Raw genomic sequence first — 25,965 nt, forward strand, 5'->3', positions numbered from 1 at the left:
GACGCTAAGCTTGCTGCAGCCAACTGTAATGTCAGAAAGCAAAGTGAAACCAAACTCATTTCCTGACTCATCAATATCAAAGTGCTGTCAGAGTGGTCAAACTGAGGGCTTTTCTGTGTGTGTGTGTGGGGGGGGGGGGGGGGGGGGGTTACATCAAAATTGCATAAAATGCAAAGAATAAGACAGTGAATAAGAACTCAGCGTAAAGAAAACTGCATTTAAACCTGTTGTTTGAGGTACTGTGTCAAAATAAAAGCACTCATGACTGCTGCTGGCATTTTACGACTTGTGATATTTAATCAAAATAAAAATGCTCACTGATCAGGGTTCATGTAGCATGTTGCAGAGGTATCTGGGTGACATTAAACCACTTAACATGAGTACATGATTCATAGTGTACTCAAACTATGAATCATGCCCCTCCAATGAGTCACAAGAGGAATCTGAGGGGTCCTAATATGCAAGAAAGAAGAAAATATATGAAAAATACATAGATTCGGTTAATTGTGTAATCATTTATAAAGGTTCTCATATAAATCGTAGTTGTTATTAATCTCTGTCTCTCTTCCACAGCATGTCTTTTATCCTGTCTTCCTTCTCTCACCCCAACTGATCACAGCAGATGGCCCGGCCCCTCCCTGAGCCTGGTTCTGCCGGAGGTTTCTTCCTGTTAAAAGGGAGTTTTTCCTTCCCACTGTCGCCGAAGTGCTTGGTCATAGGGGGTCATATGATTGTTGGGTCTTCTCTGTATGTATTATTGTAGGGTCTACCTTACAATATAAAGCACCTTGAGGCAACTGTTGTTGTGATTTGGCGCTGTATAAATAAAATTGAATTGAATTGAACTGAATAAAAAAAACATAAAGTCTAGTTGATGTTAATAAGTTAATAAGCTAATTACCTTCAGCTGACCAAGTCCTTTATAATTCCAACCAAGTAACTTTGTCATTGGAGTCTCATCATTGAGCTTTAGAAGTGTGTTTATTGTGTGTTTAATTAGCTCACAGCTGTGTTGCAAAGGCCTGTTAGAGGCCTGCTAAATTCTATGTTTCTGCTTTACTTTTCATCTACATAGAGACAGAACATAAAAGGAGAGGGGTTGGAGAAGAGCAAGCAAACTAATTGGACCTCCTATTAAATCCTGAGAATATGTTACAGTTCCTTGAGTCCAGCTAAAGTTCCTTCACCTGCTGACAAACACCTGTGGGTTCTAAAAACACTTCAGGGACAGTTTTTGTGAACTGAACATAATACATCATCGAAAGAACAGACTGGAAAACTGTCTGCATGAGGAAACTCGTCGCAAAAGGTGCTGAATCCTTATTATGAACTTATTTTCTTTAAAGTATAATAAATTGCATTTACATTAATATATATATTGGTATGGTGCAAGAGTCATAAAAACGTATTCAATGGTCAATGGTAACTTTATTGTCCCTGACGGGAAATTGATTTGCAGTATGTCCATACAAACAAACAAACAGACAACCAACACATCACATACACTCACCATTCATTCCTTGCATTGGAAAAATTAAACAAAAGCTAAGGGTCACAATAATTAAAGAATTTAATTCAGTGATGAAACGATACTGTACTATCCAAAAGTGTTGAGCCATCCCTCATTTCTTTATGTTTTGCTATGGAAAGTAGATGCAATGCTTACTTTAAATATGCAAATGCATATAAATGTTGAGGTCTGGGCTTTTGGGGAGGCCAATCCAGAACTGGTAGTGTTTCATTGTAGGTTTTTCTTTCCAGGTATGTTTTTACTGCTTTGACAGTGTGTTTGGAACTGCTGCCGTGCAGTAATATAAAGTCTTTTGCGATTCAATGGTGGGTCAAAATTTGATGCTCATTTTTGACAAGATCGCCATCAGCAGTGGTTGAACGGAATGACAGAGCCTCCACCGTGCTTTACAGAAGGCTGTAGACATTCACTGTTGTAGCTCTCTCCTCCTCTGTACTTACTGATGATGTTTATATTGAAATATTTCAAATTTGGGTTCAAGACTTCTGCATAGAACTGTGTGTTTTATTTTGCCTGACTCACTGCACCATCTTGTGGAACAAACTGGTATTACTGGAAAGTACAGCTTGGCTTTAGCTCACCTTCAGTGAATGTCTCTCAACACAGTGCAAAGATATTTTGGACGTGCAGCCACAGATGTCATTTGTTCACAGTCTGTTGAGAGCTTTAGTTAAATTTGCAAAGTTTCAAACTGCTTTAAGCTCAGACCGTGGACGGAGAGATGAACTACGCCTTCGGTGAGATGACTTGACTCTCACTGTGTCCCCTGTTCCTGTGCTTTGTACAGAAAATAGCCAAATTGTGTAATAGTGGCTTTTTTTACTCATAATAACACCCCAAATCACACAAACACTGAAGTAATCATGGCACACATCACTGATTTTAACTTAAGTGCTAAAAATCTGAGCTTGAACAAAAGTTGTGTGCAAATTATTCATTTAAATAAACAGGAAAGCAAAATGGGGCAAAAAGCTACAAAACAAAGTAAACTTCCACCTTGTGCTACATTCCTTTAAAACGATGTAAAGCCATGCTGTTTCCAGGTCCTGACGCCTGGCTTTCACACTTCCCTCCTGCTGATCCTGATTTTCATGTCATTAGCTGAGGTCCGAGTCCTGCAGCCAGTGGATGCTCTCCAGGGCCTCTATAAGCTGACTGAAGCTACACTTCAGGGCCTTCGGCCATTTTTTTTTATGGTTGTCAGAGTATCAGTGTTTAACCTTAGCTTTGCTTGCCTGCTTTTCGTTCAGCTTATGTTTCTGGCTAGCTTGATTTTCATTGTTAACCTGATTGATTTGCCCTTTTTTGCCTTCTGTTACTGTAACCTGGGGAAGTTTATAGGGAATTGAGGTGTAGGCTTGTAATCTTTCTGTTAATCGGTTGTTATGTGAAATGAGGTGAAATGGAGGACCCAATGTGCAGACTCCAGGAGGCATACGTGAACTCAAACTCAGCTTTATTGCTGGATGAGAGGCCGAACAGAAAACTAAACAAACTGAAAATACAGATAAGAAAATGGCAGGCAGCTGGCCAGCCCACACAGCATAGGGTGATGGCAATCCCAACACAGACAAAGGAAAACACAGGGCTTAAATATACAGAGGGAGCAATCAGGGAATGAGAGACAGGAGGGAAACACAGCTGGGATAAATCAGGGCTGACGAGACCAAGGAAGCAAAACCAGAGACATAAGACACAGACCTTCAAAGTAAAACAGGAAACATGACGCCGACTTGACACAGGGAGACATCAGACAGGGGAGACAGCAACTATGGATCACAGACAGAAAACCAGAAGACTAAAAGTCTAACAAAACCCACACAGACAACCTACACTTAGAATAATCCAATAACCCATAAAACAAAGAAAGCTAGAATATAATGAAATAAACATAATCAAAGAACCAAAAACACAGAACACTGGGTCAACAACCCAGGCACCCTAACACAAATCAAATCAAAATGTATTTCTATAGCACATTTTAAAAACAACAGTGTTGACCAAAGTGCTTCACAATCAGCCAAAAAGAGAATGAAAAGATAAAACAAACCATTAACAAACAAAACAGACCAACAAACAACACAGGTAACAAACATAAAAAAACAAGCCGGATGATAGTCAAACCAGTTTTATTCAAAAGTCAAAGTTAAAAAGTGAGTTTTAAGACGTGATTTAAAAGACTGAATAGACTCGGAAGTACAAATATCAACAGGAAGGTTATTCCAGAGTCTGCATTTGCAAAGGCACGATCACCTCTGGACTTCAGCCGAGACCACGACTAGAAGATCTTAGTGCGTTTTTGGGGTTATACAAATAGAGGAGTTCAGTTAGATAGCTAGGTGCCAAGTTTAAAATTTTAAAAGCAAGAAAGAGGATTTTAAAATCAATGTGATATTTGACAGGGAGCCGATGCAAGTTAGCTAAAACTGGAGTGATGTGATCATACATTCTAGTACCAGTTAAAAGGTGTGCAGCAGCGTTTTGCTGCGAATGACAGAGAGAAGAGTGGCTGAGGCCCAAGTAGAGAGAGTTGCAGTAGTCCAGTCTAGTGGTGATAAATGCATGAATAAGTTTTTCAAGGTCATTCCTCTGAATGACTTTGAAAAATGTAAAAATCTTGGCAATAAAGCTTTTCAAACAGACCCAAACAGCCTCCTCGTGTTCCCACATCTAGTTTTATGTTACTTCCTTCAGCCCTATATCTTTTTGGGTTGTAAGGAAATTATATTTACAGTCAATTAGGTGCTAAGGCAAACCTCCCCACAGGGGGCAGTGTGGCTACAGGGGGAGAAGCATACACCAGAATTCCTACAGACTTTCTCCAATCCTCAGCAGGCATTAGTTATCCAAAAGTCTGGGTTAAAGGGAACCAGCATGCACAGTATGACACCATCTGTAAAAGTAACTCTAATTAAACTTACAGTTTCACTTTGACCACTGCGTTGATCATGTGTCTGTTACTTACAAGTTATTTTGTTGATGTCAGTTAAAATGCCACCACTGCTGCTGTTTCCCTGTGCTGTATAACTCTAAGCCAACAATAGCTCAGTATTGTCATCTTTTTTTCATCAAAACTTCTTTGCGGGGTTTTTTTTTTGGTCTTCAAATGTATTTATTTCATGTTCAAGTGAGTATTTAAAGCAGCAAACCACAGCGTGTGTGTAACAGTGTGGCTTACCATTTTGGTTATTTTAAATAGTTTTTTGATAAAACTGAAGCTTCGTAGCACAAAATAATGATAAAAACTCAGTCATTACAGATCATATCGGATATAACATTGAGTCCATTTTGTACATTTTAGTCATTCTAAGTTTTAGAAAGGAGGATTACTCAGGGCATTGGCTGACAGGTTTGTTAGTCAGTGAGGGTTCAGTTTAAAAGTTAGAGCCACAGCTTGCTCGGTCGTCACATCCAGTTTCAAAACAGCAAGATTATAAAGTCAAAAACACCTGAGATTTCATAATAGGCCTTGACAGACCAGACCCCACGCAGAAGGTGGTTGAGACCACAAAGTTTTTAAAGGAGTGTTTATGAAGCAGTTCTCGAGGCAGGAATGTGTGCAAAGAAGTGACATTTATTAACAAAAATCTTATTAACAAATGACAATGAATTAAAGACAAAAGGCAACCTCAGAGCAATCTACAAGATGAATCAACATAAGCAGAAAGAGCTCTCGACGAGGATGGAGAGCAATCTACCACCTCCTCTCATTGTTTCTCATGTCTCTCCAGCCTCACCTGCACCTCTTGCCACCTGCACAGGTAAAGAAGCTGGTAACTTCCTAATCTGTGATGAGTCACCCAAAATATGTGACATCGGGGGTTAGGTGTGGACATGATGTGGACATCGGGTCAGCTGGAGGCGCAGTCGAAAGATTGTAGCGGTCCCAGATCAGATGTACACACTGGAACTCTTTCCCATGTTGCTTGTCTGTGTTTATTGTGTTATGGTGTGTTGATACCTGTGCATTCCTGTATTATCCTTTTGTGTTGCACATTTCAATGTTTTTTTTCCTCGCTACCTGGCCTGACCTGTCTCCCCAATGTGATGTTTGTATTGTATGTATGGTCGGCAAGGTCTGTCACCTCGGTTGTGGGCAAAAGACCTGCAACTGACAAATAAAGGCTATCTCATCTCATCATCATCTCATATAAATACACATAAGGTTATAACCCTGGTTCCTGCTGACATACAGCTTAAATATGGGTAGGTATTACACAGTCATGTGGGACTCTAAGCAGTCCTGTGAGATACTGAGTAAATCTTTACTGCTTCCACATGAATCAAATGGTAAATGGAGTTATACAGCACGTTTCTACTGTAACTGGGCACTCAAAGTGCTTTTTTTGCTACCTCATTCACCCAATCACACACATGCTTTTTCTGTACCCAAACACCTTGTCTAACATTCACACACTCACATCCCATTGGATGTATCAGGGGAAACTCCAGTTAATAGACAGCCAAGAGAGTGAGCACCTCTACAAAAGCAGACGATTTGGCAGTTTGTTGATCTGGAGCATTTAGATATGTGTTAACATAACGCCATGATATTCCCAGAAGTAAACGTCCCAGGAAATTCAGCCAGGGTCACACGGTGCAATGCTCAATGAAACCGCAAAAACCCAGTGCCAGATCTCGGGCGACAGATAGCATGTTAAATGTTGAAGTTCATGACAGTACAGTACTGTAACAGCATCTTTACAGGTCTACCTAAAAAATCAGTCAGACAACTACAGCTCATTCAGAACTCTGCTGCTCGAGTCCTCACTAAGACCAAATAAGTGGACCACATCAGTCCAGCTCTGAGGTCCTTACACTGGCTGCCTGTCCGTCAGAGGATAGACTTTAAAGTTCTGATGCTGGTCTATAAAGCTCTGAATGGTTTAGGACCAAAATACATCAGTGACCTCCTGACCCAGTATGAACCTTCCAGATCCCTCAGGTCATCTGGATCCTGTTTTTTATCAGTTCCCAGAGTCAGAACCAGACACGGAGAAGCTGCATTCAGCTTTTATGCTCCAAATATCTGGAACAAACTCCCAGAAAGCCTCAGATCAGCTGAAACACTCAGTTTATTTAAATCCAGGTTGAAGACTCACCTATTCTCAGCTGCATTTGAATAAAGCACCAAATCCACACTGTTTTACTTTTAAGCTTAAATTTCAAAACGTACATTTTAACTACTGATTTTATCTACTGTTCCTTTTTTTTCTCATGTTAAATCATGCTTTTTATTTGTTTTTGTTTTTTAATGTCTCTGTAAAGCACTTTGAACCGCCTTGCTGTTGAATTGTGCTATATAAATAAACTTGCCTTGCCTTGCCTACAGTTTGAAAAAGACTGAACAAGTATGGTTTGTTCAAAAAGTTGCCAGAAGAAAGTCTCTTCTGTCTAAATTAAACATGGTGGCATGGATTACGGTTACAAAGTTTCAAGAACAATGTCTTTGCAAATGTAAGGACATTGTGCAAAAGTACATCTGGCAAAAACCAACACACTATAGTAACTGTGAAGCACGGTGGTGGAGGGATGATGATTTGGGCTTGTTTCACAGTCACAGGACACCTTTCAGTCTCCCATGAACTCCTCTGTGTGCCAAAGTATTTTCCAAAGTATTCTAGAGTCAAATGTGAGGCCATCTGTCCAGCAGTTAAAGCGTGGCCCAAATTCGCTGACTCAGCAGAACAATGATCCCAAACACAGCAGTAAATCTACAACATCATGGTGAATAAAAGAAAAGAATTAAAGTGCAGACCTGACCCCGACTGAAATGCTGTGGCGCATCCTCAAGAGAGCTGTACGTAAACAAAAGACGTGAAGCAACGTTTTTTCACAACCATGACAAAGTCATACACAAAACAGTTACTCTGAGTTATTGCTGCTGAAGGTGGATCTATAAGCTACTGAATCACAAATCAATCCTTAGTTTTTCACAGGACTGTATAGATACTGTGCATACATATAACCAACCACTGTAATCACTGCCCCTGTGCCCCACTCACTCACTGCCCGGGATCTGATCATGCAAACATGTCATCACTGCCCACTTATTAACCACTCAAACGGACCAACTGATATACAAAAGTAAACAAACCCACCATATGATCGATAGTCAGACGCCTCACTGATAATGTTTGGGATCTGGACAGGGGGAGACCCCCTTTACACTGATATTTAGTTTAGAAAAGAAGCAAAAATCCCCCCAAAAATTACATATTAATCTTATATCAATGTTCATGTGTATAAATAAATCAACAAACACATAAAGAAAGAAAAACATCTCAGGCTGTTGCAGTTACAGACTTTCAGATTTCATGTCTTATGTTTAGTTAGAATCAAATTTGAAGCTCCAATAGTTTTTTGTGTTTCATACAGCAAAAACCTTACTTACACTGTTGATCTAGTTGATTCAGCTCATTAAAAAAGTACCAAATCTCGCCAAACTGAGCATAACGAAAGCCACCAGCAACATAGTCTGTTCCTTCTCAAAAACCATGGGAATGATCTACACATGATATATGCAAAAGCTTCATGTTTAAAACTAAAGAGTTTCTTCTGACATTTAAGTCAGAAGAAGACAAAGAAATATAGTTTGATTGCTTTCATGTGTAGTTTGCAAATCCAGATATCATCCTAATCTGGGACCCTGTGCAAGTCACTGCTTGTTAATGTATTCAGTAAAAAAACAAACAATTCCAACATTCAGATGAAAAACAGAATTTTTTCGATATATTAAAAAGAATCACCGTCTTAAAGATCAAACCAGTTGTCTCGACACCACTCGGCAGATTTCAGTGTCTTCAGTACTTCAATTATTTTCTTTTTTTCAGTGAATGTTATTAAAAAAATACAAAAAGACAAGAGAAATCTTCAGTAAGGATAATCTCTGCTCAGCAGAATTCAAAACTGTCTCCATCTCGTTGTGTTGGGTTTTATCCCACATCATCATAGTCCTCCTCATCGTCTTCTTCACCCCCGATGTCATCATAGTCTTCCGTGGAGGTGTTGTCTCCTGCTTGATCTTCCTTGTCCATCTTCACATAGTCCGGTTGATTGTCCACGCTCTCCACATAGTCGTTCTCCTCAGCCAGGTTCTCGTAGCTTTGGGCCTCCAAAACACTACCGCTCATGCTGTTGACGACTGGAGGAGGAGGAAACATTATGTCTCCCTCCATCTTGACGTAGTCAGCCTGGAGTTCTGTGCTCTCCTCGTAGTTGTGGATGCTTTCCTCGTGGTTGCTTACATTCTGCTCACAGTTGCCATCCTCGTAGTCGTGGATGCTCTGGCACTCCTCAGCCAGGTTCTCGTAGCTTTGGGCCTCCAAAACACTACCGCTCATGCTGTTGAAGATTGGAGGAGGAGGAAACATGATGTCTCCCTCCATCTTGATGTAGTCAGCCTGGAGTTCTGTGCTCTCCTCATAGTCGTGGATGCTTTCCTCGTGGTTGCTTACATTCTCCTCACAGTTGCCATCCTCGTAGTCGTGGATGCTTTCCTCGTGGTTGCTTACATTCTGCTCACAGTTGCCATCCTCGTAGTCGTGGATGCTTTCCTCGTGGTTGCTTACATTCTGCTCACAGTTGCCATCCTCGTAGTCGTGGATGCTCTGGCTCTCCTCAGCCAGGTTCTCGTAGCTTTGGGCTTCTGAAACAGCAAATTCCATATTTAAGGTTAATTTTATTGTTGCAGTGCATATAGGTAGCTGGTCAGTAGAAGATTGTTACAGATAGATTTGGCACTTGGCAACAGTGGGGAGGAAGAACGTTCCTTTAACAGGACGAGACCCTCAACAAAAAAATACTCAGGGAGGGGCTGTGGGAAGCAATGGGGGTGAGGGGAAAGAGAGGACAGAAAAGAAGAGCACAGAGAGACCAAAAACAAGGAAAGAAAAAGAATAAAAGTTACCCTACAGTGATGGCAGAAGAAACACAACGGGGTGGAGAAGAGATGGTCAGTGCATTGTTGCACATCTCCCAGCAGCCTGAGGCTATACCTAAGGCCCCAGTCACACTGGGAAAAATATGCTATTCCTCAGTGATTGCTGGGTGGTTGCTGGAGGTTGCTGACAGTCGCTGTAAAATTGTTAGCTTCAGCCCTAGTCATGCAGGCCTAGACTGGACTGGTCAGTGACTCATTGGAAACTAGAGGTCACAAGGGGGAAAAGTATGTTACCAAACCAGCTGACGGTGGGAGGAAGCCGGAGTACCCGGAGGAAACCCACGCAAACTCCACACAGAAAGACCCTGGCCTGATGGTGGAATTGAACTCAGGACCTTCTTGCTGTGCGGCAACAGTGCTAAACACCGTGCCACCGTGAGCATCTAATAACCAACTCGCAAAATAAAATAAAATAAAAACATACAACAAACACGAAAACACCAGACATTATGATACAGACTTATAATTTGCACCGATGTTTTTTCGAAATTCTATATGCGAAAAGTGAGCGCGAGAGCCCTCGGTGCGCCTGCTCGCTGCTGAAGTCAAAGTAAACTTTATTGTCATCTCCACTACATACAGTCCAGCATATAGAGAGACGAGACGACGAGGCTCCAGTTACAGCAGTGCAAGAAAATAAACAATAAATATAAGAAGAGTAAGAAAATAAATCTACACTTTAGGACTCGGGGTAAAGGGATCAATAACAAGGGGAGTGTTCGCCCGGGGCACCAAACAGGCTAGGACCGCCACTGCATACCAATCATAATGAAACCGACCTCACAGCCCATCGTTAGTCAAAGGTGCTAGTTTTGTTCGTTATGAAAATTTTTATAAGGTTGGGGAAACCTGCAGTTAGCCAAGACTGAAGAAGTCACTCTTCTGCTGAAAACGCTGCATTCAGATCAACAGAATCAACTTTCTCAGCTTGTTTAAAGAGAAAACTTTCTGTTGACCCCTCAGTTTTTTTCTTAAGTGCAATTCTTGTTAATACTTTAATACTAGTAATACTTAAATATTACTACTTGTAAACTGCTGATGTCACATAAATGACCCGATGACTTATGGGACTGTATACGTGATGTTTATGTGTTCTAGGCTTTAGTGCTATACGGCAGTTACAGTTATCCGGTGTTGATTAGCCATTTTTGTGTTAGTGTATAACATTACTGCAGCTGTATGTGTTCTGTGTTTTATGTGGTTAGCGGAGCTGTGATTACAGTTTTTTCTGATTGCTTAAGCACATTTTTTGTAACTATTGGCTAATTTTGCAAAACTCTTCACACAAATAAGAAAACCTGTCACCCAATCATCAAAACATTGTAGTTCTCTTGCAAAAGCGAACACAGCTAGATTAACTCTTCACACCTTCGTAAAAATGGTGTTTCCGTATCAAACAGTACACACAAGCCATCATCTACTAAGCACACAATGCGCCAACTGCACACCGATGGTATGAATACAAAACACATCTGGCGTTTGCTTTCTCTGTGCACAAGGTAGGCTATGTCAGTTTGAGCTCATACTTCTGTCATAGATCCATAAGCATAGAGGGATCCAAACTTCAAGTACATCAAAACAAACACAAGTGTTTATTTCCAAGTATAGGATTATTTGCAATCGCCATAATGACTATATGGGTTACTTGGTCTGCAGTGAACATGCTTCCTCTGCCCCAGCATCTGGTCATCTAGCAATTCTGTAAAGTAACAATTTCAGTATTTTTACATCAATGGTATTGGTGTGTTTCTCATTGGCATATGGCAGTGCTACAAATCTTTGTGCGAAGTGACTGTACTAACCGATTCTCATTTCAAGATGTCCCTATGGTACTTGCTACAGTGTAGCGGCTCGAGTTAGGCTGGACCCGTTGGCCAGCTACCCTCAGGGTCATTCCACGGTTGATTACATGGTCCACTATTGTAGCTCTGATGTCATCAGCAATTCTATTTCTTACTCTTCCTACCCTTCCTCTCCCCCCTCCTCATCTTCCTCTCCCTCCTCCTCGTCTTCCTCTTGCTCCTCCTTGTCCTTGTCGTCCTCTTCATCCTACTTCTTCACCTCCACGTCCTCTTCCTCGGCCTCCTCTACTTCTCACTCTTTCTGCTCCCTCCATTGTACTCCGCACACACAGCTTACCTGTATTATAGTGCTTAGGCTGATTGCAAAGTGAACTAATTATCTAAAAAAGTTTTCACATGTGAAAGTGTGCCAGACAGTTGGCAAGTTAGTGTTAATGATAGCCATACATGTGTATACTTTTGCTAGGAGTGTGTTGGAAATTTGGTAATTGAGTGTTGTGCAGTGAATTGTGCCTACAGTTTTGCAAAGTGTGTGTTACAAAATTGCAAACTGAGTGCAAAGCAGTTTTTGTGCTTTTAGTTTTGCAAACTCAGTGAGTGGTTTTGCTATAAGTCTGAATAGTTTTAGAGATTGTGCTACAGGAATCACAGTTAGGGTTTAAGCATTCAGAAAAAACTGTAATAAACAGCTGTGCTTCCTGTAGCTTAGCATTACAGCTAAGGCAGGCATAGCAAGTCAAAATAGAAGTCTTTCTCTCTTCCTTGCCTGAGCTTGTCATATTATTGATGTTTGTCAGCTGCTGGCTGGGCTAAACATCTTGAGGTTACTACTTGTTTTGTGAAGTTCACCAGTTTGACTTTACATTTTTAAAACTCATAAATGTTTTCTGTTATTCAGTTCAGCTCAGTTCAATTTCACAGCAACAGCCGCCTGAAAGGGTTATCAAGAAGGTAAAGATGGTCCCTGATCGAACCCTTTATCAAAAAACAACGCTTTAACCCTTATCTTAAAGGTAGCGTCTCTCAAATCCAAACTGGGAGCTGAGGTCTTAAAGGTGAAGGCTCTGACTCCTATTCTACTTTTAATAAGTCTGAATTTAAAAATGAGAAGGAGCAGACTGCTGTGTATCCTTCCACAGTTTGTGGTACAGTTACAATTACATCAAGCCAAAAATACTCTTCGTTTTGGTCTGACTTGTAAAATAAGGAGCACTTTCCTTGTTTGGCCCAAATCCTTGACAAAACAGACATCATAAACACTTCTTAGTAAGTTTGAAACCTTAGCTTGGATCAGATTATGTGGTGCTGTCTTGGATCTGAATCTTGTGCATAAAACTGTCACTGCCATGTAAACTGGTGAACACGCGCTGCCCTTTAGTTTGTGGTTTATGGTCAAATGGCAGACTGGATGAGGCTTTAATTTCAAAGATCTGAAAGTGAGAGAAGGAAGCGTGGTTTCATAAGAGGAGGGGCAATCTGTAGGAGCCACTGAGAGATATAATAAAGTCTTGCCTGCCATGAGAAACTGTGTCCGCGGAGGTAGAGGTGGAGTGCCCGTTTCAATGTTTCTCTGCTGGTATTTGTTGCTCCTGCAAATGTGCAGACAAGAGAAAATGTCAAGCGAAAAAATCTACGTTAAAGAATGTAAAGTCTGCAATGTCTGAATCTGGATGTGAGCACACAGTAGTGTAAGGTCTGCAGAGCTTACTTTGGTACAACAGACATGTTTAAGCTACATGGTCCCTTAAATATATATATGGAGTATATGGAAAATATGGGGAAACATAAATGTTTAAATGCATCATTTGTTTAAATGAATATTGATTATGATAATAATAATATTAATATTAATAATGTATATGGGATGACTTGTACGGACTGAAATGTGGCAACAGAGAGAAAGCTGAGTGAATAACATAAAGAACTAGAAATTATAAATGAAACTCAAAACACAAAATGCCCAACACAGTCTGATGGTAGTTCATGAAGTCACAACTTTTAATTCCTGCTTTTGGACATGAACTTTCCACTGAACATGATTTTCCATCTGTCTGTGGAAAAGCCAGCTGCTGCTGCTTTAAAAGATCCTTCACGATTTGTGGTACAGTTGCTGTTAAAGAGCCAATAGAATTCTTTGTTTTGGACTTATTTGTGAATTAACAGCACTTTTCTGGTTTGGCCCAAATCTGATTTGTATCCATGTGAACAAAATTATACTTTTTTTTCACTTGCACAAATTTTGTAGGTTGGAGGGATAGGTAGCGGAGCAAGCCAATTGGCTGTGCACACTAGAGACCCAACTTTGAATACTGCATGTCACAGACTTTCACACTCATTTAATTTTTAAATCTATTATTAAGTGAAAAAACTATCCATTTTTAAATTTTAGCCATTAAAACTGCTGAGATTTAGCACATAACTGTTTTTAACTTACTTATATAACCAACTTTCTTACCTTTGCCTATTAAACCTATTTGGTTAGGTTTAGAAAAGAATCAGTGTTTGGGTTAAAATATAATGTTTAACACAATAGTACTTTTAAAGCTCTGGTTCCTTGTTTTTTGCACATTTTCTTGGTTTGGATACATGATGCAGACATGAATTATACTTTCTACTGAAATATATCAGTTACAAAGTCTTGCTGTCATTTTAAGTTTTGTGGTAAGAGTGAGCTGCTAGTTCAGTGTTACATTTGGTCACAAGTTTGTAACATTATCAACTGGTTACACTGCTGTGGTCGTAAAATATACAGACACACAGAGACTTTTTGGAAGCCTTGCAGAAAAAAGTTTCCAAATAGTACAACATAAATGTCATATACTGCATGTTATGCTAACACTCCTATGCTGATCAATATGTGGACTTCCAACTAATGCACAGTACACAGTGTAATAGTTACACATCCTCTAGGGTGAAAATAACAAAGTTTTACTGTTTAGAGTAAAATGTCAATCATATATATTAAATCGCTGTAATTTTCTGGATATTTATAATTGTGTTATTTGTATATATTACCATTATTTCTTATATTTTGTAATTTAGTTCAGTCTGCTACTGTTCTTATCGCCTTGGAGCAACTATAACCCAATAATTTCCTTGGGGTTTGATAAAGTATTTTGATTCTGACCTCTGGTTTTCTCCCTATATCTCCTGCCCCATGGCTCTATTGGGTGTCACCAGTGAGTCCTTTCCTGTGGACATGGACAGTCTAGCACAGTATGCCCACTGTCACCAATTTGGGTTTTAAAATGGATAGGGATTTTAGATTTGACAGTCAAGTCAGAGCAGCAGTGAAATCCAGCTTATTTCATCTGAGGCAACTGGTCAAAACCCATCCTGTCAAAAGATAAATTCAGAACAGTAATGTATGCTTTTATTACAATTGAGCTGGATTACTGTAACTCGTTGTACCTTGGTATTAGAGAGTCATCCTTGACATGAAAAATTACAGGTAACCATGGAAATCTGCTAGCAACCAAAACAATCACTGGGAGGTTTTTGGTTTCAGTGACATGTTTGCAATCAATTTCACCCAGTGACAGCCAGAAACCTCAAAGAACCACTGCTAACCGGTTGGAGAAGGCACACACTTCCCTAGCAACCGCTGACTGTATCATGTCTAGTATGAATGACAACTCTCAAGTAATGTTTGCATGTAAGCGCAATTGAAATCTATCAGTTACAAGCTCAATAAAAAAACCCCAAGAAATTCATCTCTATGAACACAAAAATACTGTTTTTTGTTTTGTTTTTTGGGGTTTTTTTGGGGTTTTTTTTTTTTTTTTGGGGGGGGGGGGGGGGGGGGTGTCTTACATTACTGGCTTTTACAGTGCTGTGCTTGGAAAGTAACCAAACCACATAGAGATTTTTTTGCAACTTTGTAAAAATGTAACAGAACACCATAAATGTGACATATAAACTTTTAAAGTCTAAATGTAACATATGCTGACATATTTTGTAGCCCTATGGCAGCTGGGATAGGCTCTGCCCCCCGCGACCCTAACAAGGATAAGAGGAAGAGAATGTGTGGATGGTACTGCAGTGGGGAACTGGTTACTTTTTGTATGTTACTATTACGCTACATGAATGGTTACGCAGATGTCAGGGAACAGGGAAAATGATTTTGATACTATACTTGCCCAGCCAAGTTTTTTCATCCCCAAAAAAAACTACATTTATAATGTATCATATTTTTATACTGGTTACATCCTGGATGTGTCAGAACATCACAGCCCACAGAGTGAATGGTGGAAGTAGTTTAGCTAATACACTATTTTTAGCATGTTTGCTGTATGTATTATCATATTTGCTTGTGATTTTTTTCCAAGGAATATTAAAACAGCTGTATTTCAGTAAGAACTCATGTCTGAAAGTTTGTTTTTGCTATAGACTGTATATATACTGTGTGGTTGTTACAAATGCAGCTTACAGTTAGCATTATAGCTAGCTATGCAGAGTCAATTTAAACACACAATATATAACAATTTGTGCTAATAAAGTTGGTTTAAAATTAGTTTTGCTTGTTGAAAACACCATCAGCTGTGTTGGGAATTTCATGATTCAGCACTGAAGCCCTTTTTCTGGTTAGTTTAGCTTAGCATTGCAAATGAAAATGGGAGAAATAGCTCCCCGTTTGATAAAAACACTGCTTAATAATAAATACAATAAACATAGAAGCGACATAGACTTCTCACTGAAGCATAAGTCAGACAATAGCAATAAAAACAACAAGTCTGATTCTTTAAATGTAAACCTGCGCCTGTTTTTAGTATAGTACAATCCATTGTGTACATTCACTGTTATATGATAAGTATACATTTATGCATTACTCAGTTTTGAAGTTGAATTCGTTTTTCACAGTGGGGATTTTGTGTTGGCCTGTTGGGGGGGAAAAAAGAAAACACAGTTAATTCAAAGTCAATTAGGAAAAAAGATCAATATATTTGCACCTAAAGGCCATTTAAATGGATTTATTCACAGCTCAGCAAGAACAGATTTGGATTGTGTTGCTACAAACAAAGGAGAAAAATAAATGCAAATATGATATAAGAGTATTTAAATAGGATAAAATGGGGAAAAAAGTACTTTTAAGTATGTTTAAAGCATCTAAACAAACCATATTTAAATGCATAAATGAATAAACAAACAACTCTGCTGTTTTCAAATGCACAGTGTTCTTTTATCTCCACATGCTGTTACCTATGATTAGTGTCTGTGTTGTATTTTATTAGCTCTTTATACATGTGCATACGCTCAACCAGCACGAAGCCCCGCTTTGTGGTGATGCAGCCCAGTTTCCCCACAGGGATCATTAAAGTTTCATCTAAGCTAATCAGATCCAGAGGGCACCCCCTAATAATAGTAATTCATACAATTATAATAGTTGTTCTTCTGGCTTGCAACAAACCCTTAAAGTAAGTAGTTTAGCTTCTAGTGTGTCATGGTTTGGTTTCTCTTCCCTTTCCGGCTTATGATTTGTGGTGAACACGTGCATGTGTTGGTTTAGCAGTGAGTTTTTAAAAAAAGAGGTAGTTGAGTTAAAAATGAAACTGGTGTCTGACGGTCATTTCAGTTTGCTCTAACTTATTTTGCACCTAAGGGTATAGTAAATAAGTGGAATGAACCAATCCTGTGTGTCAGGTGTCCAGATTTCTGTTTAATGATGCTGGTCGCCAACAGCTTGAAACCCATCACGGAAAAAAACAACATGAAAGGATTCATAAAATAATGGAGGACATTTGATGCAAAGATGTCATTATTTTTTCTTCTTGTCAAGATAACATTTACCTCCTATAAGATCTTATAACCACTCTGATCTGTCTTGAGGGGCCCCATAAAACTGCTGAGAACAAAAAAAGTTATCTCTGCAGTACAATGTCAGGTCACAGGACTTAGCATTAGGTGGACCGTTTAGTGACACTGAACTTGCAAAACTAGATTTAGATACTATGAAGCTACTTTCTCTGATTTCTGGGGGGTTTAGGCTTTAGAATTTAAACAATATTGCATTTTGACACTTATAATAACGTAACAGCTTAGTTACTTTTACAATGATGTGTACAAAAACCATGCAGTATACTGAAAATGAGACGCACGGGGGGAAAGGGATAACACACCTGTGAAAGCAATCAGCATGGTCCAAACGGCATGAAACATAACTGACACAGGAAACGAAACAACGCTAAACACAGGGACAAGAAGCTCACAGCAGCCACAGAGGCAGAGGAACAGGTGCTAACAAAAGATGAGACAGTGAAACACAGAGGAAACTTCTTTTTTCAGATGCTCCTTTAGAGGTCATGACCGCAGATCATCTGCCTCCATCTCACCCTATCCCTAACATCCTCACCCCATGCCCTCCTTCACTACATCCATGAATCTCATCTGTGGGCTTCCTCTTTGACTCCTGCCTGGCAAACCTCACATCACAGCAGGTCATGTAAACTGCCTCTTTCAATCTTGCTGATCACCTCATATCACAAATAAAAGACAAAATATCACTAGAAACCACAAAGAACTAGAAAAGACAAAGAAACCAATAGTTTGTCTAGCTCTTTGACTACTGTCCATCTGTCCAAGATTTTCCCCAGCGTCAAACCCCCTGACACCTGCTTTTAGTGGAGCTAAATAAACATTTCATACACTCTAGTGATTTCTGTTTAAAAAAAAAATTTCTGTATGTTTCTGGTTTCATCATTTCTTTTTTGCAAAACATTTTGTAACGTCTCCTTTCCTGCTTCTGCTCAGTTCGTCCTGACTGTATCTGAATATATAGCCCTGTCCTTCCCCTTAGTCTTTGTTACAGGGAGGACTTGTTGGTTTCTGCCTGTACATTTTTTGTACTTTGTGTTAGACTTTTCAGCATGAATAAAGGTTTGCTGTTATTTGTGGAAGGTCCTGCCTTTGGATCTCTCGCCTCAACACTGATGCAATGCATTTCCAATGGCAAAGTCTCAACGCTGCCCTCATGTTCTGCGTGATTCTGGTGAGTCAAGCCTGAAGATGAGTGGCTTCAACTCTTAACTTCCACAAATCTGACTGCAGCTTTCTCTGGAAGGAGCTACGTTTTTCTGAACCGGGTGTTTATTCATAAAGCCTAAAAATCCCAGACTTGCTTTACAGTCTGTACAGTACATGAGTCATGACCTGGATAAAGAAAAACCTTCCTTCACTGAGAAGCAACTTTATGAATGTCTCTGACATAACAGACAGGCACACAACATGACCTAATGTACAGAGTGTACATTTCAAACTCATTTTATTCTCACCCACAGGAGATGGTTGCAATGCCAGATCTTCAGAAATGAATTATTTAAAAAGAAAAAACAAGCCAGTCAAAAAAAAAAAAAAAAACAAAAAACAGTCAAATAAAACACCAAACCATGAGTGACTAAAAGGAACTAAAAAGAGGAAGGTGATTCAAAACGGCCAGTTGGTGGGCAGATTCTTATATGGAAGGAAGATTATTCCTAAGTCCAGGATAAATAACAGTAAAGCCCAGGTCACTGAGAGAGGTTCGTGGGCTCATAACCTCAGTTACCTGAGGGCATAATACAGAGGTGAGACCGTACAATACCATCACAGGACAAGCAGTATACTGTAAATATACTGTAAGCAGTATATTTACAGTAAAAAAAACAGTAGCACTTTCTATCACAGCTCGGTAATGAAGGGATAATAGTAACAAGTGGGAACAAGAGGGTTATAATGTGGTAATTTCTAAGTTATTACTATGCAATTAGCAAAGTAATAACTATGTAATATTCAAGTGATATCATGGTAGCAATAGTGATTACAGTTGAGTAATATTATCCTGAAATGTATGTAATAGTGTAATAAGAGCCCCAAAACTGGGGGTAATAATATAGAGATAGAGCTCGGTAATAAAGGGGTAATAGTAGGGTAACAAGGAAGAAAGAAGAACGTAACAATGTGGTAATTTCTACGTTATTACTACTGAATTACCCATGGTAGTTTCTGTGTAATAAGCAGGAAACAGAGCTGCAAAATGCAAACTGCTCGTCTCTATTTAATAACATAATAATTCCATAATATTAATTCCAGGTAACAATCAAACACATTTAATTAATAGGTTATTAACAGGTTATTGATGTGCTATTAAATAGATGCAGACAGTTTTGCATTTTGCAGCTCTGTTTTGTGCTTATTACACAGAAACTACCGCAGGTAAAGTGGTAATAATTTATAAATGATCACATTATTACATCATTGCCACTTCCTTTTTACCTTACTATTACCACTTTATTACCGAGCTCTATTTCTACATTGTTACCCACAGTTTTGGGGCCCTTATTATCCAATTACACAAATTTCCGTGTAATATTACTTGGATATTACATGGTTATTACTTTGGTAATTGCATAGCAATAACTTAGAGATTACCACATTATTACCCTCTCGTTTCCCCTTTGTTACCCTACTATTACCCCTTTATTACCATGCTGTAATAGAAAGTGCTACCAAAAACACATTTAAAGTATCAGAAAAAAAATAGTGTATGCATTATTATACAGGGATTCCTGTAACTCCATATTTTTTATTTTTGAACTAGAGTAACTTTGCACCAGTCACAGCTCAAAATAATCTCATTCCGACCAGTCTTACGGTCCCTTAGTTATTTCCTCTGTTTAAATAAGGCATTTTAACTCTTCTCTCTTTAAGTTATCCTACTTCTGATTGACTGCCCCTCTTAAACAGAAAGCAATGGTGTAGAGCTATGTGCCTTAGATGACCATATTAGGATGCATTATATGGACAAAAGTAGAGGGCTACCTACACGTTACACCTACAGGAGCTGTTCAGCCATGGACACCCCCATGACACGGAGCTCTTGGGACACTCTGAAGAGGCTGCATCAGCAGGGCGTTGGTGAGTTTTAGACACCACACGCCTCAGCACTCAGTGACTACACTCTATAAATGTATGTGGTCTGCCACTTTGTGGCTGCATTGCTGAGGCTCTTAGATGGTGTCATACTTGCAATGATAAGACCTACAACTGATCATGCAGGGAAGAAATTTCACAGGTTGACATGTTGCAATGATGGCATCTTATTACTGTATCAGTCTTGAATTCAGTAAGTGCCATATAACGTTTCCTCTCACTGTCATCACATAGCATCTTAAGACTAGAAAGTGAGTTTAGCTCTATTCTGTTTTGTTCTGGCTTGTTCCAAATCACAAACTGAACTAAGCTCTAAGGTTGCTGAACGAACATATTTTAAAAACACTTTTTGTGCAAATAAAATTACTGGAAATGACACCAGTATGCAAAATATATTGAGGTGTTGTTTCCCAATCTTGCTTTACTTCTAGGAATTTTTTCTTTTTTCTCTTTAAAAAAAATACTTTTAGTAAGTTTCATTTTGCTGTGCATATATAGTTAAATAATGTCATATGTGAACATCCAGACTCACGAGCAGAGTTAAGGCCACCACAGATTAAAGCCTCTCAAGCGATTTAACACTGCAGAATGGTGGGGTTCTGCACATGCTCACATCTGAAATTAGATCTTTCTACTTGTGACAGGGAAAAAAATTAAAAGCACATGCATCATTTTTAAGTGTTACCTTATGAGCTTTATCAGCAATTTAAAAAGAATAACAAGAAATTATTTAAGTTGTTTTAATACCGGTAAAAATCTTAACATACATGGCTTAAAATAGCAGTCATGCCTAAAAAAAGCAAATACGAATGACAAAAATACTGGACTGTTTGGCTACAGGGTGTACACAGTGTATACAGAAAAAAAGGCATCGGTTCCTGAACCACGCAACCAGTTTCAGTGTGTCCACACCTTAAAAAAGCTGTCTGACAGCTCACACAACCAAATGGACAAACACCATTCCTGAAATGAACTTTTCTACACAAACTTACAGGAAAACACCTTCACGCACTCTCTAAAGCTCCCAAACACTTGTTGCATAATGTTTTGACATTTCGCTTATCGGGGTTTCAATTCAACATTTCTGCTATAAGAAGGGGAAGAGAATAAATCTGTGTGAGAACAGGAAAAAAGCGGTAAAAATGTATGTCGTTGATGTGCAGATGAAGGCTTGTTCAGTACTTAGTGGCAGGTGCGCTGCAGAGATTCAAACCTACCTCTTTTTCTTGATATGCACTTGCAGATGAACATGAAGATGATGCTGATCACCACAGACACGAAAACCATGCCAACGACCACCCATAACCATAGGTACTTGCGGATAAACGCCATGATCGCACTGTTTGAAGGATTTAAAAAAGAAACAAAAAAGTCTGAACACTTCACCACGAGAAGCACATCTGAGCCGCTGCTTTTCAGTATACACAGAGCTGGGGATCGGAAAGAAGGCCATTCAACCACTTCCTCTTTTTTTCTGTGTTGACTAAGTCCTGGGGTTATTTTTGTATTAAGATTAGCATTCTGAGAATCAAACAGGCACCTCAATAACCTCTAGGGACTCTTCTGAGCCAACTGCACTGCCAACCATCAAAACGTCTCCGTTTTTGTTCTCACTTCAGACAACCTCAGCCAAAGTATCTGAGCTACTTAAAGCTGAAAGAGAAGGTCAGCTTTAAAGTGAATTGTTTACTCCAGCTGGACGGATGTATTTATGTGCCTTTATCGCTGTGAACGGAATGATATAAATACTCGTTCCCCCGTTTATCTTCATGCCCGGCATCCTCTCTACACAGCCGCTTCCTGCCAACTTCCAGTTACAAATACTGCTGATTCAGAATACAGCCATGCAAGATAAAGTGATATTCGGACATGAAAGCACATAACAGTTTACTGTCTGCTTTGACACGTGACGCCTTTCACTGCAGTTAGACCTGATAACCACTTTTTAAGTATTATCTCTAATTATGGATAAGAATAGAATGACTTTTATCACAAAAAAATGCAATTAAAGTGTTATTTCAATACATGTCAACTTCCAAATACTCCAAATAAGTGCCTTACCTTTCTTCCATATCTCTGGTTAAAGAAGGACAGCAGTTTCAGTAAACAGAAGGTGAAAGCGGATGGTGTCTAGATATGACAGGACTCATCATGTGCTGCATCTTTGCATGCCATCGTCTAATTTTCTTACCTAACCAAAGAAACATGAAGGCTGAGACTGGATTATCCCCACCCCCTGTCATGCACCAGTGACCAAATCATGTGGGTGTTTGTGTGAGGCTATAAGAAGAGTCAGACACGCATGACAAATTTACACATCTGTGTTAATACTTCAGTTGGAGAAAATTGTTTTTGTTTTATTTATTTGGTCAGAATAGAAATGTCATCACAGATGACAGATTTTGATATTTTAAACAGGTTCAAATTAACATTTTTAATACATATTCCTTAAACTACAAACATTGCCAGTGTCAGCACTGAACACTGGACTCTTGTGTAGTTCTCTCACATTTTCAGTTCCTCTTATATATCATGACTTTACATCAGTTTATCATAGTGTAATCTTTAGGGAGGTGTTTTCCTGTCCAGCTGCACATTCACAATAATTGGGATTTATATCATCTGTTGATAAATATCTCTTTTGTTTTCTGTTAAGAATTAACTGTTGAAAGCGAGATTTAGTTTGGGGGAAAAAAACAAGTCGATTTTATTTCAAAAAGGTGACACCGGAATTGGGAAACTAACGCTGTTTACTTATAGGAAAATGACTCTATGCTTTCAAAATATTAGCACAAAACTGCTAAGTGGTGGACAGATATGAAAGTAACTTTCGAAATAAGTAGATATATGATTATTTTGTCTTGTATTTATTTCTATGTTGGTTTACATTACGAATAAACGCAGGCCTTTTGGAGAGTTCACAAGTGGTGATTTTATTTTGAAAGACAAACCAGAAGTCGCACTCTTTCGTCGCTAGCTTGACACTAGTTGTGATGTTAGCTTGTTTTCTTGGACGCTCCTAGCTCTGATCTCACCGCCCTGCTAATTGCCTCACGCCCCCCTCAGGAAACCATGGCCTCGGAGGCCTCGGGATCCCCTCAGTCGTCCCAACATGACGGTAAATTTCTTGTGTCTTTGGCGGTTTGTGGTGGGTGTGTTGAGGGGCTGGGAGCAGCGAAGCCAGCGACGGCCTCTGCATCACTGGCAACATTAGCTAGTTAGCATCCTCAATGCGACGTGTCACTGCCTCATGCTGGGCATTTAACATTGCGCAGTGGTTCACAAATTTGTGGAAACTTACTGAAGCTCTGTATAGCTGAACATGAGGTGCATGTGTGACACATCCAAGCTAACGTGGTTGTCTCTTTAGTAATGTTACACCTAGCTGGTTAGCTCCTAGCTCTGGCTAGTCTGACTAATTTGATCTAAAGGTCGGCTCTGGCCTCTGGCAGTCCGGCCCTGCACTGACAGGGTCAGTCATATGGGTCGCATCGGTGGCCGTGCTCTGTGGTGTGCACGGGATACTGACAAATCCTGCAGGAGGCTTTCCCTTTGGTTATCAAGCCGAGGTCCAGGGACCCAGAGGCGGCATTGAGAGCATCTGGAGCTTCAGGAGCTGAACGTGGGGCTCCCACTTTCTACAAACTGTGTGAAGAATTCCAGTCCAGGTTTATGTTAAACAAAATAGACTGCGACAACGGTAATACATGCAAAACAATTTAAGCTTTATGCGTCCTCGGAGGTAATATTACAGACACTCTGTAGCTTGAGAGTCTGTCACAAATCCACACACACATTAGAGATTGAGGGATGGGAGCATCTCCTAGTGGTTACCTTTGTTTTTATGCCTTATAAATAGACCTGTACATAATGTTTTAAGATGGCACTTGGTGAGGTGTGTGGTAGGAGTGACAGATGGGTTCAAGGTGGGATTACATCAGGGATATGCTCTGAGCTGCTTCTGATGATGGACAGGCTGACAGATGAGGTCGGGCAGGATTTTCAATGGACTGTGATGTTTGCCACAGATCAACATAGTGATCTGTAAGGAGAATAGGGTGCAGCCTGGAGAGGTGGAGGTATGCTCTGGAGAGAAAGGAATAGAAATTGTATGTGAATGAGAGGGAGACAGGTGTAACAATGAAAATGCAACAAGTAGAAATAGTGGCGGTCGAGGAGTTTACCTGGAATCAACAATCCAAAACAATGAGCAGTACACACGAGAGATGAAGATGAGAGTGCAACAAGGGTGGTACCGATGGAGACGAGGGTGGGAGTGAATTTTGACAGAAGGATAAAAGCAAGAGCGAAGGGGAAGATTTACAAGATGACCATGCTGACTGACAAAAAGAGATGTTTCATGGGTGTACTGAGGGAGGACATGAAGAGTGTTGGTGTAACAGAGCAGAGTACTAGGAGCTGGGTGAGATGGGGGCAGATGATCTCCTGTGACGACTCATAAATGTAGCCTCTGAAAAAAGGTGCCTCTTTTATTTATTATTTAATTTGGCACACATGCACCTCTACAAATAATGGGAAGTTCTTGCATATTCGCTGGCGTACAAGCACTTTGTGTTCAGCATCATGTGGTGTGATGCAAAATTGTGTTGTTGGTATTGCTTTGGTTGTGTTAATGACTTCTCAACAAAGCTGTTTTTTTTTTTTTTTCAATATTATTTTTTTGGCATTTGACTTTAAGCAAAGAGAGAGAGAGAAAGACACGCAGCAAAGGGCTATGGTCACCTGCTCACCCACTGAGCTGCAGATACCTGTAGATTTTTGGAGAGCCAGGTGTTAGTAATGGTGCTGCTTTGAGCTGAGCAGTCATACACATGTCATTACTTCTTGACAATGGCACCTGTTGAGCAAAAGTTGCTGTGGGAGTGGGTTACAAAGGGTGGTGGTAAAATAGACTGAAAGAAACTGCTTCGTGGCGGTTTTATTTTTATCTTAATATATATTAAAAGCAGCCAGAGAAAAGACGGTGTCTGTTCAAAGTGCAAAGCGCTGCCTGCAGTGAGTAAAAGAGGAGGATTTGAATATTTGAAACAGTAATTAGTAACGGGCCTACCTTCATTCAGTCGTGAGGTTTGAGGGAATTACTTACTTCTGAAAATGCAGGGCCTGTTTAACTTGAAACTGGTATAAAATAGCTTTGACCGCCAATGTGGGTGCCTCGGGTGACTTTAACTGGTTTACTAGTGTGGGTAAGATAATAGAAAGTTTTGTGGAAGTGTATCAGGGTTCGATATAATGGCTTAGTGGAATGGGAACAGTAAAAATGTACATTTGGCAAGTTGACTGGCCAATGACAGTGTTTCTACTCATCAGTTCACCTGTGAAGCAGACTGGCTCACTAATGATTAGTTTTTTTTTCCCCACCAGAAAATATTTTCACATGAAATTAACATTTAAACAGTCTGGATAGTTAAAATATGAATGGAAGCCCTGTTTTCTAACTGTATGCAAAGGGTGAGTCAAGGACAGATAGCATTTACTCAGTTTTGTTTTAAAGGTTTAGCAACTATTTTTTTATTCTGATTTACCAAGTTCTAGAATTGTTTAAATATAATCATGTGACATCATATCATGTTTATTTGAGAGAAACAGCATAAATGCAGAAGCAGTGTGTGAAAAACTGAGTACACACCCTGATTCAGTAGCTTGCAGAACAACCTTTAGCAGCATTAACGTGAAGTAATTGTTTTTGGTGTGACTGTATCAGTCTCTGATTGTGGTGTGGAGGATTTTTGGTCCACTCTCCTTTTCAATGTTGCGTCAGTCCA

At 39.6% G+C, this 25,965-nt stretch overlaps 2 protein-coding genes across 3 annotated transcripts in view; one reads left to right on the top strand and one right to left on the bottom strand.

Annotated features, from left to right (window-relative positions):
• Nucleotides 1-2,970: 2,970 nt before the first annotated feature.
• On the bottom strand, nucleotides 2,971-22,362 carry scimp (SLP adaptor and CSK interacting membrane protein). Of its 2 annotated transcripts, XM_085289781.1 has the most exons (5): nucleotides 22,241-22,362; nucleotides 21,397-21,518; nucleotides 16,105-16,153; nucleotides 12,788-12,864; nucleotides 2,971-9,179 (listed from the first exon to the last, which is right to left on the bottom strand). In XM_085289781.1, exons 1-5 carry the CDS (start codon nucleotides 22,249-22,251, stop codon nucleotides 8,467-8,469), a joined length of 972 nt encoding a protein of 323 aa, XP_085145907.1. In that variant the 5' UTR covers nucleotides 22,252-22,362; the 3' UTR covers nucleotides 2,971-8,466. The 2 variants fall into 2 exon arrangements, with proteins under 2 accessions (XP_085145907.1, XP_085145908.1); XM_085289782.1 differs by lacking the exons at nucleotides 12,788-12,864; nucleotides 16,105-16,153.
• A 796-nt stretch (nucleotides 22,363-23,158) lies between these two features.
• rabep1 (rabaptin, RAB GTPase binding effector protein 1) overlaps nucleotides 23,159-25,965 on the top strand; it is a 42,258-nt gene continuing 39,451 nt past the window's right edge. Inside the window, exon 1 of the mRNA XM_085289783.1 lies at nucleotides 23,159-23,297. Coding sequence (XP_085145909.1) covers nucleotides 23,252-23,297 — 46 coding nt within the window. The 5' untranslated portion in view covers nucleotides 23,159-23,251. The remainder of the gene's footprint in view (nucleotides 23,298-25,965) is intronic.

This window comes from Mchenga conophoros, linkage group LG10 (genome assembly GCF_057382185.1).
Source record: "Mchenga conophoros isolate Kocher_MC1m ecotype Shallow Benthic linkage group LG10, M_conophoros_male_GT1.1, whole genome shotgun sequence".
NCBI lineage: Eukaryota > Metazoa > Chordata > Actinopteri > Cichliformes > Cichlidae > Mchenga > Mchenga conophoros.

Bases quoted from the DNA above. Each gene is read 5' to 3' on its own strand.
- scimp (XM_085289781.1), bottom strand. The intron at 16,154-21,396 runs GTAGGTTTGAAT...CCCCCCCAACAG, and splicing joins GTGCATATCAAGAAAAAGAG to GCCAACACAAAATCCCCACT. The intron at 12,865-16,104 runs GTAATGCATAAA...GCACATTTGCAG, and splicing joins GAATTCAACTTCAAAACTGA to GAGCAACAAATACCAGCAGA.